We start from the raw sequence: 13986 nt of genomic DNA on the forward strand, positions 1-13986 counted from the left end.
GATGTGGTGTGTTTTTTTTTAAGTTTTAACGGGGAGAAATAGCAAAAATGGATATAACACAGATGTAACTGAGTAAGAAAAAAACCCAAACATAATATGTGATTACCCTCTGAAACAGAAATACTTATTATTTCCTGTTCTGCCAGAACAAGAGTAAGCTTTGGCAGATCAGATTATGTGTCTCCTTTCCCTATTCAAGTGCTGTGGCTTAGAAGCAAGCAAAGAATTTAAATGCCAATATACTCTGCTACCTGAATGACGCTTGCTATAACATATGAATTCTTTAAAACACAATCATGATTCACAAGGCCTACAGGGCCGAAAGACACCACCTGCACTGTTAGGAGGAAGAAAGATGAGGGAGCAGGAAGGCACAGGCAACATCAGAGCCCGTCTCCTTCCCTCTACCAAACAAATGTTATATCATTTTAAAAAATCATAGAGTTGGGATCCTGTGTTTTAGTCATTTAAAATTGTAAACTGCCTTGGGTGCCTCGTCAGAAAAGCTATATATAAATGCAACAAAATGAAGAAGAAGAAGAAGAAGCCGCTATCCAACGGAGAGGGTTAATAAGACGCAAGATAAAATATCCCAGGATAAGAGACCATGTGAATTGAACCAAAGTGGCATTGGCCCAGTAGCCCATTTCTTCCTAATCTATATCATTTAAGGAAAAGGATTTTAGGACACTTTGGAGGACATTTGTATGGTCTTACTATAGTATCTCCAGTCTCAGGAAAAGGACCTGCTGCAGGTGCCAGTGGTTAAAAAGGCAATAACATGCTCCATAAATGAAACCTTGACATGTCTCAGAAGAATGCTTGAGGAACATTCTCATGTACAGGCAACTATGAACTATACCAAAGCAAAGGAGTACTGTCCGTTCCATCTATCTATCATCTATCTATCTATCTATCTATCTATCTATCTATCTATCTATCTAGATCTATCTATCATCTGTTTTTATATTGTAAACTGCCCTGTGATCCTTAGATGAAGGATCCTATAGAAATGTAATAAATAACAACAACAACAATAATAATAATAGTTACTATACTTTCTCAAAACACTAATCAAAGGCAGGAAACCATTTGTTAGGTGGGGGAAAGGGTTTACTTTTAATCCATCCACCTCTCTCATCTGCAAATGGCCCCCAGCCCCTTTAAGCAAGTTCCACTCTCTCACTTCCTGCCACAGCAAGTTTTCAAAAACAAAAGCCTTGCCCAGTTAGTGAGAAACAAACAGCCTTGGAGTCACTTAAGGGGAGGTGGGGTTGGTGGGTGGGATGTATCATTAGTCCTTCCCACACCTCAAATGCTCCTGTCCCTAGATCAGAGAAAGTAAGCTGTGCCCTCCAGCTGTTGTTGGACTACAACTCCCATCAGTCCCAGCCAGCATGGCCAAAGGTCAGGATTAATGGGAGTTTAATCCAACCAGAGGGCATCATATTTGCAACATCTGCCTCTGGTTATGCTGGCAAATCCGGATTTGGAATCATGCCTTTATGGAGGTAACATGTTGTCCCATGTATCTCTTATTTCTTGTGATAAACTCTTGTGAGCGTTGAATTCAATTTAAGCAATACGAAGTTTTACAGACTAAAGCCACACACAAGGCCTCTATATAGGGGGAAATTCCCAGGTTCCAATATTGATTCTGGGTTTTTTTGTTGGTTTTTTTTTTGTATGTAGGAAAATGTAGGAAAAGATCACAGAGATTCTTCCATAATTTTAGCATACTATCTATTTTAAACAGCTTTAAGACAGTTTCACACCTGTGAACTGTTACTCTTGCATTCTGCCTAACAAGTTTCCCTGACATCATCAATTTGATGGTGCCAGATAATGTTTGTCACTCTAAACTGTCATGTAGTTTGGAGATTTGAGAGCACCCGTTGCGTTTTACAGTTAAATTCTGGCAGGGAATGAAATCTTATACGTGAGAAACAACACAGTTGGTAAAAACAGGAGCGAATCTTATGACACCTTACAGGCAAACAAATGTTTTATGCCATAAGACTTCATGAACTACATTCCACTTCATTAGGTGCATGAAATGTTGTCCTCCTAAGTAAGAACACAATTATCTTCTGACTTCAGTTTACAATCCCCCGCCTCAACTATATGCATATATATACACATGTAACACAGGGCAACACTTCATTCATCTCCTGAAATAAACTAGTCTATGAAACCTCACACCATGTTTATTAAGTCTTGAAGGGAGCCACAAGACTCACTGCTGCAATCATCATGTAAATAGTATGGGAGTAAAACAAACAATTAATTTTGCAGTTACACTGAATGGCTTCAAAGGTTTTAGCTTTTTATAACCCCCCCCCCACAGCTGCTAACAATCCTTGCACTAAGAACTCAAGTAGTAGTCTTGGTTCTCCTTTTGTTTAGGCAAGATGTGGTTTGTGGATTTTCTCTAAATAGCATTAACTTTTAAAAAAGGAGATATGCAATTTTATTAAACAAAAATAATGGGCAATTATTTAGAGTTCATGGGTAGAGAAAGCAACGCTTCTTGTCCCAGACACTGAAGTGGTTCGCTAGGAGGTGTCCCCTCCCCAAACCAAGCCCCACTAAAGTCAAGTTGGTTGGCCTACTGAACAACAGTCAGCATGTCTAAAGTTTGTCGCCATCTTCCATCCTAGCATTGAGTCTTTGGGCTGAAAACAAAACCAACACAGCGGGGGCATTTGAGCAAACCAGCGCATAGTTCGAAGGAGCTTTTGGAAATGGAAAAGTCAATAAACCAAGAGAGCAAGTTACAACAGGTTGGGGAGCGTCTGCCTCATTCAAGATGGGGCTACTGCCCCAAGGCCAAGGTTGTGGCTCTTCGCAGGTACCTTTCCAAAGAAGGGCTCTTGTCCACACGGACAGGCCACTCCAGCCCCACTGAAAGCTCTTCCTCCCTGGAAGGGTCGCCTGGCTGGGCGCTCCTACTTTTCCAATCCAGAAGCGCCTCGCTTCAGGCCACGAGGCGGCTTCCTCCCGCCAAACTTTCCTTTCCAGGAGCCTCGGGGGTCGTCCGAGCTCGCTTAGCTAGAGCTTCAAGTTGCGGGTGGAGGCGAGGCGGAGGGTGGGCGCGCTAGTGCATGGCTCCTTCACCCCGGCGCTTTCCTTTTGGGGAGGCGACCCCCTGACCTTCAGGCTGCGCGCGGCCTTGCGCGGATGCAGCAAGTCTCCCTTTCCCGGCACAGCCGCCGGGGCGCCCGGCCTCTCTCTTGTTGCCGCCTCGGGGCCGGGTGCTTTCTGCCCCCCTCGGAGCTCTCCTCCTCCAGCAGCAACAACAGCATGAGGGGCGAGGAGGAGTCTGGTTACAGCTGGCGAGCCGAAAGGCCAGCCAGAGAGACAGAGGGGAGGAAGGAGCTGTCGTACTCACCGTTACTGGGGAAAGGCTCCATTTTCCCGCGAGCAAAAAGCCCAAACAAGGCGGGGTGGCGGGAGGAGGAGAAACACACACGCAAAGGAAGAAGAAGAAAGCAGAACCCCGCCGCCGCCGCCGCCGCTGCGGCTCCTCCTCACTCCGCTTCCTCCGCCCCGCAGGGAGACAGCTGCATGTTGCCCGGGCGGCTGCGGCGGCCGGTGCTCAAATCCGCTGCATGCATGCAATAATATCGGTCGACAGCAGGGAAAACAACAGCCCGGATGACGACGAAGGCAGGGGAAAAAGAGGGTCTCCGGCGCTGCTGCGCTTCCCCTTCTTCTCGGCACGGCGGCGTCCCCGGCTAGCTTCGCCTCTCGCACCAACCCCGGCCGACCATTTTCTGCTCCGGGGCTTGTGCAATCCCTCCCCCTGCCTGGGCTGGGCTGCTTCAGACGGAGCAGCGCCTGCCGCCTCGACTGCAAGAGCAGGCGGTGGGAGAGGAAGCTCGCAGCTTGCCTGGCTAGGCGCCTTGCTCCGCGGCCCTCGGTGCCACATCCAGGAGAAGAGGTCGACGCGCCGTTTCGCAGCACTTGCAGTATCTGTTCCTGTCAACTTTTCCCTTTTCTTGCGAGGAATCCTATTCGGAATAAGGCAATTTCCCTTTAAAAAAGGGAAACGTTGACAGCTATGGTGTGTGTGTATGCGTTTACTAATCTGGAATAATTCGCCATCGTTGTTTCCTATATGGCCAAGCATTGATCTGCACGCACACCCCACCCATAACCGGATTAGAATCGGATCCGGATGCGATCCTAAACCCACTGAGCCAAGTAGACGTGAGCTCTGAGTAAACACGCTTAGGATCGGGTTGCTAGCCATAAACATTCAGTAAAGACATTCTAGGAGCTACCATTTTCCCAGCCCTTGGTTGTGAGCGCAAGTAATATGTCTGTTTTAAGAGATCGGGGGTGGGGGCGAGTTAAATTATTTTGAGTATGCATTTGCGGCTTCTAGGGCTTTCCCCCTCCCATCTTTAACCTTTCCACGTTTCACTGAATCAAACAGGGCGTAAGAATTACCGCGCATACTGTTCCTATTGGGTAAAAATTATGACAGGGCACCTCTGCGTGACAACTGCGTAGCAAGTAGGAATTTGGCAGGCGATGCTTCTCCTCCACATCAACTGATAAATTATCTTCCTCCCACAACTGGTAAAGGTGGTGTGATATCAGTATCATTTTTGAACTGGAACTTGGTCATTTTGGAGGGGGATAAATGTGAGGATGACCCATAAGGGAAATGATTTACGATAGTGCAGTAGTTTCATGACTTGTCACCAAATGGTAACCTGATGTGTGTTGGCAAAGCAGCTTTTAAAAGAAACAAAAATGGCTATGGAAAACCAGCTGGCCATATACTCAGCTAAGATTTGACTATGCATGTTGGACCAATCCACCTCCAAGTTAATGTCATGGTGACGGGCATTGTCAATTAAGAACAAATGCAAGCTCTGCCCTCTTTTGTTGAGTCATATGATCCATCTTTTGGCCAAAACCTATATTTTGGGTTCCCATTTCCCCAGTTCCTTGCCCTGCCCCAATTTTAGCTATTGTTGATATGTCTAGATGCACTTGACTGTGCCATGGACCCATGAGTGGTGGATAAAAATGCTGTATCGCAGATGACACCCTCCCAGTTGTGTGTCTGATTTGTGGTGGCCCAAAGCATGTTCTGTGATTGAGACCCCCAGTTCTTGATTCCCCCACTCCATACATGTTTTGGCTGCTGCTGGTGAACATTAGTGCGCTTGACCATGCCATGCACTTGGAGGGGGCTCTGGGCCAGGCGGGATCCAATGCCATCTTGTAGAAGACCCTCACCTGGATGTGTGGGTGCATGATGTGTGGTGGCATATTTTGCAGGTGGCACCTCAGTTCCTGATTTGTTATGATCTAGGATATCATCTTGCATACTGAGTGTTTAGCAAGGATGGTAATTTGGATTGGTGAAAATTCTTGTTGTGTTTGCAGTGGAGAGTCCCCCAAGAAATTGGCCCATGTATAGATGCATTTCGATCACATTTTCCCACAAATCTTACACCTAGAGACAGTTGCCCTGTGCCAGAAATATATGCTGTTTCCTTGGCTAAAACTGAGAATCTCCTAGATGTGTTAGCCTTCACTACAGGATCTCCCTCATAATTTGGCTACACAACTTTATTAACGCAATCTGTGTTCTTACAGATGCCTGACCCAGTTCCCATTAAAAAAAACACAACACCAAACAATTCATACTCTGTCTCAACACAAAACTGTAAGAGGTCTATCATGTCAACTGCTTTATATACTGGTCTTATTACGAAGACCGAGGTTACGTGATCCACGATGGTTATTATATTGTACAGCTTCTGTTTATTTTCCTCAAAAGCTTTTGCAGAAAACTCTATAAGCTGCTGTGCAACTGGCACCTTTTTCCTGTTCTTGACAGGATGTTAGAAGCATCTTCACCTGATCTACTGTACCATCCATTTTGAGTGCTCTCTTGCAGTTTCATTGTAGTCTTTGTACTTGGTACAAATTTGGTAATGCATGTGCCCTGTACCCCTTGTACTACTGGTTAGGGAAATAAAATGCAAAAATAATATACAAGTTCTTTCAAAAAAGCTAAGTATGCTAATCAGGGAGAATATTTCAAAAGCCATGCATAGCAAAATCCATGACTGCATACCTTTCTGTAAGGGTCCAGCATTCAGTTAGCAGCCCCCCTTTTAACACATCTGGTGGAGAATCTGCTTTCTATGTATTTCCTCATATCCAGGTTTTCCTGTTCAAGTTGTACAGTCCCTTTCCAAAATAATAATAATAAAAAAATTGTTTCGACTATGGCAGACCAACACGGCTACCTACCTGTAACTGTCCCTTTCCACCTACCTCTTAGATGAGTGACTCCCCCCCCCTTTTTTTTCTTTTTGCTGAAAGGCAAATAGGCACTGTTCTGAATGTGCCTAAGTGTGGTGTGCAACCAAGAATGCAGAGCCAGGCAACATTTTCAAAAGGAAACTTCCGTTTATTGTAAAGTAAAAATGGATATGAAAGCATATAAATCACAGTGCAGTTGAGGACTAATTTATGTACAACAGCCTAAGCAGGTGCATTTGATTATCGCCCTAATACATTCATAACTCTTAAGTGGAAGAATTTAAGAATTCCATACAAGAAAAGGGAAAAATGGAAGGTTTGGAGTACAACCAAGTGTCATACAAATTCCCAGACAGAAATGGGTTGTAAAGATATACTTCTCTTGGCTCAGATTGGGAAACGCCTGGCTGCCGGGTGGATGAAAAGATGTGGAGGAGCTCTTGATTAAAAGCAGGAGTGGGATGCCTCATGCCTGCAAGGTTCATCCATCTGGGATATGCTCCAAACCTGGGGCACCAGGACCTCCTCCAGAACTTTGGGGCCTTCAGTCCAATGAAAGCTGCCATTGTGAGAGCACCTAGAAAGAGGAACCAGGTGGAGCTCAAAAAGGCTAATTAACATTTCAAAAACAGATTTCCTGGATATGCTTTTACCTCTCACAGATGTGTCTATCTGTGGGAGTGTGCGGGAGTGGTTTTAATGACAACCAAATGAAAGGTGAGAATGTCTCCTTGCTTACCTGAGAAAATGGTAGGGTCCCAAATTTTTACGGCTCTTCTCCTTGCCCCAGGGAAGATGTGCAGCACAACTTGTGCTGACTTAACAATTTTTAGATAAACAACCCTTGATCTACCCTTAGCCTTGCTATGAATGATACATAATGGGGAGAAATTAACCTCTAGTTAGGCAGTGCACTTTAGCAACAGGCCTGTATCAGGGACTCCTTTTTGAAGTCTGAATATGTTGTCTTGCCTTGCTGTTCAGCTGCAGTTAAAGCCAGGGTGCTTGCGTTCATGTCATGTAGCATTCAATGGAGACAAGAGGGCCAGAGCAGGGAGGAGGAAGGCAAAGGGGAATATGTCCCAGACTGCATTATGGCTGATACCCACACCGGTCTCTTGAGATGAACCAAAATTCTGGTGCCATGGGCAGTCCTTGGGTATGTGTCTGAGGCCTTCTAGCTAACTTCTGCTTCTTGAAGTAGTTGCAGATATCCATAGCTAAAGAAAGAACAACAGCTCTGCTTCTTTGCTTTCTCTAACAACCTAATACAGGAAAACACTGTACTTTTCCTTTCTACTTTCAACTGATCAATCCTGTAGCAAGCAAGTTTCTGTTTCCCAAGAAAGCAATTTTTGCTACCCATTTCCTGAGAACCATGTCAGCACTTTTCATTTCTGTTTTTGGCCACTGTCCCCACCTACCTCTCAAAAAGCAGGAGCAGGTCCAGGAACACCCCAAACTCACCACCCGAGTACCACAACACCTCTGTTTGTATTATAATTGTATTTCTAGGTTTTCCAAATCTTGTAACATTTACAGAAGCAGCATCACTACATCAGAATAAAGCAGCATGGAGATGAGCTGTCTGCTGGTCCAGGAAAGCTCTTTTCCAGAAAAGTGCTGTCCTGGCGTGGCATCCATCCTCAATAAGACCGGTCTCAGAGGTCACTCTAAACCTCAGTTTACTTACTACTAAATGTACTTCTTTATTGTAATGTAAGTGAACCCTTGACCTTCTCCTGTGGGCTCCCCCATGGATAATACACAGCCATAATGGCTAGTAGCCATTGATAGACTTATCCATGAATCATGATGACCCATGAATCATAACCTTAAGAAGAGCCCTGCTGAAGGCCCATCTAGTCCAGCATCCTGTTCTCACAATGGCCAACCAGATGTTCATGTGAAGCCTGGTCACAACAGTACAGTCGTACCTTGGATCCCGAACGCCACAAACCCAGAAGTGATTGTTCCAGTTTGCAAATGTTCTTTTGGAACCCAAAGATCTAATGGGGCTTCCATGGCTTCTGCTTGGCTGCAGGAGCTTCCTGCAGCCAATCAGAAGCAGCAATTTGTTTTTCAAGAGTTTTGGAAGTTGAATGGACTTCCAGAACGGATTCCGTTCGACTTCCAAGGTATGGTTGTACTCTCCCCATTTGTGTCCCATCAACCGAGAATCATCATCCTTTTATAAGAGCTGTTTAACTGGATCACAAAAATGGCCAGTCCAGTGTAGTAACATGAGGCTGCTTAAAAAATCGTTATAAACAATTAAAATTATTATTAGGATTGGAATGATGCTTGTAGTTAAAAGTTGGACTATGGTTTTATTGAAGATTTAATAGAATTGGATTAACAGAGAAGAGGCAAGAGGAAAAGTTAACATGAGGAACCACAAAAGGGGAGGAGGGAAGTCAAAGGGAACTTGTGGAAATTGTCTTAGTTTGTAAACCTGAAAATCTAAATAAATTTTAAAAAATGAGATGATACACACCAGAACTGGTTAATTGATACCAAATTAGTTTGGTGCTATTGTTTCAAATCTTGTATTATCAGCTGCCAGTTTTTAACTCTGAATTTCTTCAGTACCCCAAGATCACCAGCGACAGACATGGAAACTTTTTATGTAGGTTATAACGTGTAACTCACGTTCATGGTAAAAAATATACACAGCAAAACCATGGGCGTAGCTAGAATTTATTTTAGGGCGGGCAGGCTTTATGTTGTGGAGACAGAACCAAGTCATCTGTAATGCAATTGGTCAGTTCGTTAAGCGTTTTTATTTATTTACTTCATTTAGGAGGGGCAGTTGCTCCCCTTGCAACCCCATGGCTATGCCCATGAGTGAAACAAGCATCTAGTACTAGCACAGTAGAACAAACATTGCAAGGAAGGCAAACAATTTCACCAAGAAGATAGTTAACACAAATACAATAGATAACTAGTTTCACAGTGATCTTGTTTGCTTTACAAACAGGTGAAGATAGCATATTGCGCAGGGGATCCAAAGTCCTTCATGCAGAAACAGGAAGCATGTCACACATACCTGGGGGCAGAAGCAGTATTGTGTCTCACAGGGTGGTTCTCTGGTGCCCTCCTGACCAGAACAGGCTATGAAGGGCTTCTAATAGATAAAGGAAGTTGAAGAGAGCTACTGCCATGAGCAAGTTAGAACAGAAACATGGCGCTTTGGATATCGGCCTTAAGAAAGTCACAAACGTTTTAACTGTAACTAAATATTTGGAAGAAACTAATGACAATTACTTCTTTATTTATAGCTTCAGGACTGCTTTGGGGGATATTGAGCTTTCGTGGCACTTTGCAGAAATACTTTGGTCTTGGTTTGGCATTTAGCAATCCAGGAAAGGCAACTGCCGGTTCCAGACACCACCATCCCATCCATGCTTGCAGGATGTTAGAGCAAACAGGATTTTGTTCTTCTCTGGGCTGCCCTGCTTGAACAGAGCATGGAGACATTAATAGATGTGACAAAAAGCCACAACATTGGAGACTGAGGAAGAAGGAGAAATATTATTCCTATCAAAATAATCTATATCTTTCAGTCTGTAAACCAATCCCATGCTATCTTCACCATTCTGGAGACTGATTTCACAGGAAATTCATGCTAATATGTGACCAGATAGCAACCCACAGTGCAGACTGGACCAAGTGCTGGTGCAGTTGTGAGGTTAGGGTGTACACTATGTCTGGAATGATGTTGGCACCTGCCAATGCATCCCAACAATATTGTTCCTGATTTAAATGATTTAAAGAGTACAGCAACCCTTCATCCCATATACAACTCCCAGGAAGCACTACTTTATGTCTGTGCACCAGTGTGCATACAATCACACTCTCTTGACATCATATTTCCTCTAGTTACACTGACTGTAACAGTATCCCTACTAAGCAGTGACAAAATGGGTTATTTAAAACCCAAGAGGGATTTTAGGATGACAGGACAGATAAAATTTTAACACCAAATATTTTATGAAGGCTAAACACTGTGGAATAAAGCAGAGAGAAATTGTCACTTGCCGCAAATCTGCATACCAACTGGTAGCAAAACCAGGCAGCGGTTTCTATAAATATATGGTTAATGGAAATTTAACTGTTGCCTATTTAGTGGCCCAATTTATATATGCAGCAGGCTGCAAGGGCAGCAGCTTGTACCGTAGTTCAACCACATGAGCGGAGCATCTTGTGGAAATTTTGTGTAAGTGGCTCCCCACATGGTGTGAGTGGGTATTATTTATCATATTCTGTTTTATAACCATTCCCAAAGTGGCTTACAAAATATGCTTTAAAAAAACAACATTTAAGTCTGGCATCAGAAAAAGAACCATCCCAAATATGCATCAGTTTACAGAACATTTAACCAATCATGTTTTTCCTCGTTGCAAAGTAAACACAAGACATTAGGAAATTAGCACCACTCAAAAATGAACAAATGAAAGAGGAAAAGAAGAGAGGAATTTGAGTGGAGCCTCACAATACATGCAAAAATATTTTATGTTGTGCCAGCACTTTTTGTCTGGGTGTGCTCTTTATTTGCATAGTAATAAAATCATGCCAAATAGTTAAAAACTTACATGGTGTTGACTGTCATCTAATAATCATTCATAATCTCCCATATGATTCATCCAGTTAGACCCATAGCATCCTTACAGTTCTGCTTCCAACATAAATTTCACTAGATCATTGGCAACTATTGTAATTTTTAAATAGAAATGTCTTCACGGCAGAGCTTTCCAAACTTTTCTGCTGGGGACACACATTTTAGATATGCATCATTTCGCTACACAGTAATTCAGTTTTACTAGCAAACCGCAGGTTAAATTAACCCCTTCCCAGCCCCGGGCACACCTACACATTGCAGATGACAGTGTGTCATTACACATTTGTAAAGCTCTGATCCACAAGATTATTTAGGTGGTATTTCCTGCCTTCCTCCTGGTTCTTTATTTGGCCTCTGCCAACCAGGAAGTAGAATTCACTAAGGCCCTCCTAGGCAAGGGAGTGCAGCTAAGCTGCTGAAACTCGCTCAGCCCTTGTCAGGGAGAGGAAAACACAAGAGTGGGAAAGATTATGCCTGCTGCAAGCACCAGTACAATCCTATAGGAACTGACAGGTAGCCTTGAAAAATGTTGTTCTGAACTGTATAGAACTAAATAGTCATGACAGATTACGGTCATAGTGACAACCACTACATGGCTGCATTCAACAGAGAATTTGGATCTTAAGATCCGTGGCTTTTAGAAATTAACAGGATGTAGTTTATGGAGACAACTCTTGACAGTCGACAAATGAGCACAATGTACCTCAGATGATAAAGAGTGCTTCTTTTTGGTGTTCATTTCACAATGGAGGAAAACAACCACCATGCATTATAGAAGCACTGGAAAATAAGAGCGAATGAAACTGAAATGGAATTCAACACGGTAGCTTGAAATCCGACTGTAGTCAAAAGTGAGCAAGAAGATCATGGCTAATCCTCAAAATTTGCATTGAAAATATACCCGGGGGTGTTTGATGAAAGGTAGACCAGGCTACTTTTTTTCATGGGTTCTTCTCAGCCATCAAAAAGAATGTAAAATATCTGGATGATAGCCAGCGTTCAGAATTTACCCTCTTCTCCCCCACTCTGCTGCCCTCTGCAGACCAAGAGGCGGCTTCCAATATTAATACTGTGGCAGTAAAAAGCCCTGGCTAATACTGTATTTTTTGCTCTATAAGACTCACTTTTTCCCTCCTAAAAAGTAAGGGGAAATGTGTGTGCATCTTACGGAGCGAATGCAGGCTGCGCAGCTATCCCAGAAGACAGAACAGCAAGAGGGATCGCTGCTTTCACTGTGCAGCGATCCCTCTTGTTGTTCTTGCTTCTGAGAGTCAGAATATATTTTTTTCTTGTTTTCCTCCTCCAAAAACTAGGTGCGTCTTGTGGTCTGATGCATCTTATAGAGCGAAAAATACAGTAATTGTTTCTATTTGCAAATAGCTAAATTTACCATCTACATCATACTTCTGGTGTACAGGCAGGTAATTGGAAGTAACAGCTCTTACCAACATAGGCTTCAAAAGCATGATGCCAACAATACAGACCTAAAGCGCTTAACCATCTTCAAATATCTAAAGGCCTATCACATGGAAGATGGAGCAAGCTTGTTTTCAGACATTAGGTCCCGAAACAATGGATTCAAGTTACAAGAAAGGTGGTTCCGACGAAACACCAGGAGGAACTTTCTGACAGTAAGAGCTGCAACAGGAATGGTCTCACATGGGAGGTGATGGACTCCCCTTCCTTGGTAGTTTTTCAGTTCTGTCATGGATGTTTTAGTTGAGATTCTTGCATTGCACGGGGTCCCTTCCAACTCTACAATTCTATGCGAAACAACATGATCTTGAAATGCCTAAAAATATTATCTTGCCCATCCTCAGGATTTTGAAATCTCAGTACAGACCCACCAATGATTTCCCTGCATCTCTTTTAAACTACATACTACGCGGGTGGCGCTGTGGGTTAAACTACAGAGCCTAGGACTTGCCGATCAGAAGGTCGGCGGTTCGAATCCTCGCGATGGAGTGAGCTCCCGTTGTTCAGTCCCTGCTCCTGACAACCTAGCAGTTCAAAAACACGTCAACGTGCAAGTAGATAAATAGGTATCGCTCCGGCGGGAAGGTAAACAGCATTTCCGTGTGCTCCTCTGGTTTGCCAGAAGTGGCTTAGTCATGCTGGCCACATGACCCGGAAGCTGTACACCAGCTCCCTCGGCCAATAAAGCGAGATGAGCGCCGCAACCCCAGAGTCAGTCATGACTGGACCTAATGGTCAGGGGTCCCCTTACCTTTAGCTTTAAGCTTCTTTGATCATCCCGTTGATAACAACAGGTCAAAGTGTACCCTACAGCGGCAGCTGGAATTCTTAGGTATGATGCTTTGGGATAAACTGTAGACTACAGTCACTTCCCTATTATGTACAAAGTGGCTATAAGCACAGGAACTTCAGTGTTCTTAGAAAATCAGAAACCCACATACCCCACTCCCAAGTATTCACAAGATCCTTGTTAACTTATTGAGCCTTGCTGGCCTTAACATTTTGCTGTTGTTTGTCTTCATTTATAATGTTTTGAAATTCTGTTTTCTAAAGGTTTCTCTTTTTAAAATTTGGTTTGTACTTTTAAAGTTGCCTTTGCTACGCAAAGCTGACTAATAAATGTTCAATCAATAAAGAAATAGTTGCTGAATAGGGATTGCACTTGCGGGACTTAAAGGGCCATCAATTCTGTCAGCTTTGACAGCGCTGACCATCTGTTTGGAAGTGTGATGGGGATTAAATGCTGGTCCCAGTACTTTGCTCCACTTTCTGACAAGTAAGTGGCACTGTCAGAGCTGGCCATGCAGGCCATCTGTTGGGCAGCTGCACGTGTCTGCAAAACCCAGCATGCTGCTACACACGTCTTTGGATCAGAACCATACCATTTCCAGATTCAAAGTATCCTTTCGGTGGCTTACACCATGCTATTATTTATTGCTTAAACCAAGCTATTTCCAGGTTCAAAATGTAGTCTTTAAGTTGCTTAATTCGTTCAATTAGATGCTTCCCTTAACCCAACACAACAAGCCATTTCCCCAAAGCCGTAGTATGGGGAAATATTTTCCCCAAAGCCTTGGTACGGGGAAATATTTTCC

General features: G+C 43.6%; 1 protein-coding gene across 2 annotated transcripts in view; it reads right to left on the reverse strand.

The window, feature by feature from the left end:
* LOC309380493 (leucyl-cystinyl aminopeptidase-like) overlaps positions 1-3955 on the reverse strand; it is a 42346-nt gene extending 38391 nt beyond the window's left edge. Inside the window, exon 1 of one of the 2 annotated variants that reach the window (XM_081930446.1) lies at positions 3392-3955. In XM_081930446.1, coding sequence (XP_081786572.1) covers positions 3392-3413 — 22 coding nt within the window. In that variant the 5' untranslated portion in view covers positions 3414-3955. Of the gene's footprint in view, positions 1-3153; positions 3271-3391 lie in introns of those variants that run through there. The other variant, XM_081930447.1, reaches the window with a different exon arrangement.
* Between the last annotated feature and the right edge of the window lie 10031 nt (positions 3956-13986).

Source organism: Podarcis melisellensis, assembly GCF_964234715.1.
Source record: "Podarcis melisellensis genome assembly, chromosome: 11".
Classification (NCBI taxonomy): Eukaryota; Metazoa; Chordata; class Lepidosauria; order Squamata; family Lacertidae; genus Podarcis; species Podarcis melisellensis.